This window comes from Cyprinodon variegatus, unplaced genomic scaffold (genome assembly GCF_000732505.1).
Source record: "Cyprinodon variegatus isolate N-32 unplaced genomic scaffold, C_variegatus-1.0 Scaffold1703, whole genome shotgun sequence".
Classification (NCBI taxonomy): domain Eukaryota; kingdom Metazoa; phylum Chordata; class Actinopteri; order Cyprinodontiformes; family Cyprinodontidae; genus Cyprinodon; species Cyprinodon variegatus.
Genome location: NW_015152156.1, coordinates 82,799 through 85,904, shown reverse-complemented (window position 1 = coordinate 85,904; position 3,106 = coordinate 82,799). Strand labels below are relative to the sequence as shown.

At 39.5% G+C, this 3,106-nt stretch overlaps 1 protein-coding gene across 1 annotated transcript in view; it reads left to right on the top strand.

Annotated features, from left to right (window-relative positions):
* The first annotated feature begins 855 nt into the window (after nucleotides 1-855).
* Nucleotides 856-3,106, top strand: part of LOC107104345 (desmoglein-2-like) — a 23,711-nt gene continuing 21,460 nt past the window's right edge. Inside the window, exon 1 of the mRNA XM_015404335.1 lies at nucleotides 856-1,009. Coding sequence (XP_015259821.1) covers nucleotides 965-1,009 — 45 coding nt within the window. The 5' untranslated portion in view covers nucleotides 856-964. The remainder of the gene's footprint in view (nucleotides 1,010-3,106) is intronic.

Sequence of the window (3,106 nt, the reverse complement as noted above, 5' to 3'; positions counted from 1 at the left end):
TAATTACTGTGGAAAATATGAAACAATAGAACATTTTATACTGGAATGTCATCAACATGAAAGAGAGAGAAGATCTACGAGGAGAGAGTTTGAATGAAAAGATTCATTTATTAGATATTTTGAGGAAGAATTTGGAGAGTAAACATATACAAATAATTATTCCATTTTTAAAGAAAACTAAATTATTTCATAGAATTTGATTATAGAGATGGTGAATGTGTGCATGAGTTAGATGGGTAGAACAATAAGTATGTCATTTTTTTTCTTAGAAATTATAAATATGTTTATTAGTAGATAGTCCATCACTAACTACACTCCATACCAGTAAGTGCCAATAAATCCAAGAAGAAGAAGAATCAGCTGTGCTAAAGCAGAGAAACTTCTAAATCCTGCAGGCCAGCGGCCCTCCAGGACCCACTTTGGGGATCCCTGTTTTAGGTCATAAAGTAAATCAGCTTTCAAATTTCAAGGCCCTTAAATCCTTTTGACTGCTTTATAAACCACCTTCACTTTCTGCCCTGATCATTCAGTCAGGTTGCAGTTCATGGTCTGTTTTAGGGCCTCAGAAAGATTAGAACAGCAGTGGAAAAATAATGTCTTTATCCTGCATAATGAGTCTTTATCTGGAACATATTAAAACACAGAGTGTTGGTTATAAAAAGCTGATGTGGTCTCGGTGGAATTTGGCTGTCGGCTGTTATGGATCCTCCGTGTTTCAGCCTGTGTGATGGGAACCTGTAATTGGCTGACTTCTAAAGAAGTCACGAACTGGCAGGTTAGTTGTTTTCTCCCACGCCAGCCTCAGGTAACCCCACATCGTAGGGGTGGGACGACTCTTTGCTGGTGTGTGTGATTCTGTCCAATGTTTTAAAGCCTCCTTCCTGAAACTGTTCAGACCAGACAAGGAAAAAGTGCAACAGGACTGAGTTTGTATTCTGAAACCACTGGACTTTTCTGGGTGACTATGACCCGACGGAGCATGTCCTTTCTGCTGTTAATTCTGTTTGGGGTGAGTCCATATAAGTTTTTGTTTTTGTTTAAAACTATTTTTTGAAACAAAATCCCCTTTCCCTCATGTAAAAAATTGCATGTTTAGTTAGAGAGCGCTGGGTGTGGCCGGCTTCTTTACTGAGCCGATCTTCCACACGCAAGACTCCATCTTCCAGCCTTGGACACAACTTGTACAGGTGGCTACTTTTCTTTACATTTTGTCCTTTTTACAGACTTGAAAACTCATCTGAAAGCTTTCTTCTCTGGCAAAACTGGATAATGGCTATCTCAGCCTTATCAATGTCCTCCACTGTAAGACATCCTTGGATAGCTGTGCGTTTGAACGCGCATATTTCCTTTTCCATCATTCTGTGCTGCTGCATGTTCACTTCATTCTGATTGGCTGTAAGCTCTTTCCTCTTCTTGAAGAAGGACCAAAGCCATTCTTTGTATTTCAGCCACCATGCCACAACTTTCTTTAACCGTATCCAAGAGGAATAGTGATGGATCAAGTAAGTGGTAGAATCCTCAACTTGTACAGCATTAAAAACAGCACTTTTCTTCACCTGTGGATCATCCTGGGAGATATGGTTTACAGGCTCAGGGTTCACAGGCCAGTCTGTTTCAGGTTGGCAAAGAAAAGAAGGTCCCCTTAACCAGAGTTTGTCTTTCAAAAGTGCCTCAACTTTGACCCCTATAGATGCTACATCTGCTAGATTTGAAGCTGTATCCACATACTTCCACTGAGCAGGGTCAGATGATTTCAGTATTTCTGAAACACAACTTGCAACAAACACCTTGTATCTTGAGCTCTCATTTTTTATTTATTTTTCAAAAAGTATTTTGAACTCATCTATGTTTTCTCCTGTTTATTTTATGGACCTTAAATATCTATAATCCACCCTCCTGTGGAAAACTTTTAGGCTGCGTCTGGTCTGTAGATAATTGAAGATCTGATTTACTCAGTTCATCCAAGTCTGCATACGAATTGGTCAATTTGCCTAGGGGGATTAAGGGATTATATGGTGGTGGTCTATTTTTTTCAGTCGCTACCATAGTTTGCATGACTAAAGTAGTTTTCTGACGGGTTATTTGTTTTTTGTTTTTTTTTGTTTCGAACCTAATATTGTTGGAGACCAAGCAGAATGTGGAGGAAGGCTGCCAGCTGCAGTCGCTGCTCCACTGACCGCCCCCCATCCCCCGTTCCTGCAGATTCAAGCTGTCTCGCTCTACAAGGGGTTTCATTATCTTCTGGATGCACAAACAACTTTAAAGACGGACAAACATAACATGAAATCTATTTATTGAATTTTTTATATAAACTTCGTATCTACTCTGCGCCTGTGTTATACCAACACCCCGCTATTTGGGGCTCATTTATTTATTTATTTACACTAGTGCTTATTTCTAGCTGGGTAACAACATTTCTTCATCGATCTACCTTCCACACACCATCTATTTCATACCTTTCCTTCCACTTCTGCAAGTATTTTAAATTACTTGGATCAATCTGACATACACTTTTCATCCCCTTTATGATCTTCCCTTTACTCTTTCCTCAACCCATCTTTTTTAATTCTATTAACTCCCTTGCACTCTTTAGTTATTTTATCCTTAAGTTCTATTATCTTTTGGGAATTGAGGCAACCCTCAAACCCATATTTTTTAATTCATCTATTTAAGTGTTAATTTTTGGTGGGATCCTGCGCTTCTACAAACTTCCAATCGTAGATTTTAAACTATCCCTGAATTTACCTTGACCTTTACCCATTTTAAAGAATTTAGTCCAGTACAAACACCTAGGGTATTCTAAGCACTGGGGGTGGGGCGGTGCTGTTGGGCGGGGGGCTGGGAATACGATCAAGTAAAATGATACCACTGGCAAAAAATCAATGCAAAAAACATAAAAATAAAACAACAAGCCGCTCCCATCTAGGCATAATCGGAGAAAATGACAAAGTGCTGCTCCGTAGCTTTGTTTTGGTCACTGTAGCCGCAGAAAATCCCGCCTCACAAAGATACGATGTTATAGATAGGACGAGTCTTGAACTGAATTAACCTGTGTCAAGATGCACAGATGCACCGACTGATGTAGTTGGGAGAGAATACCGCAATT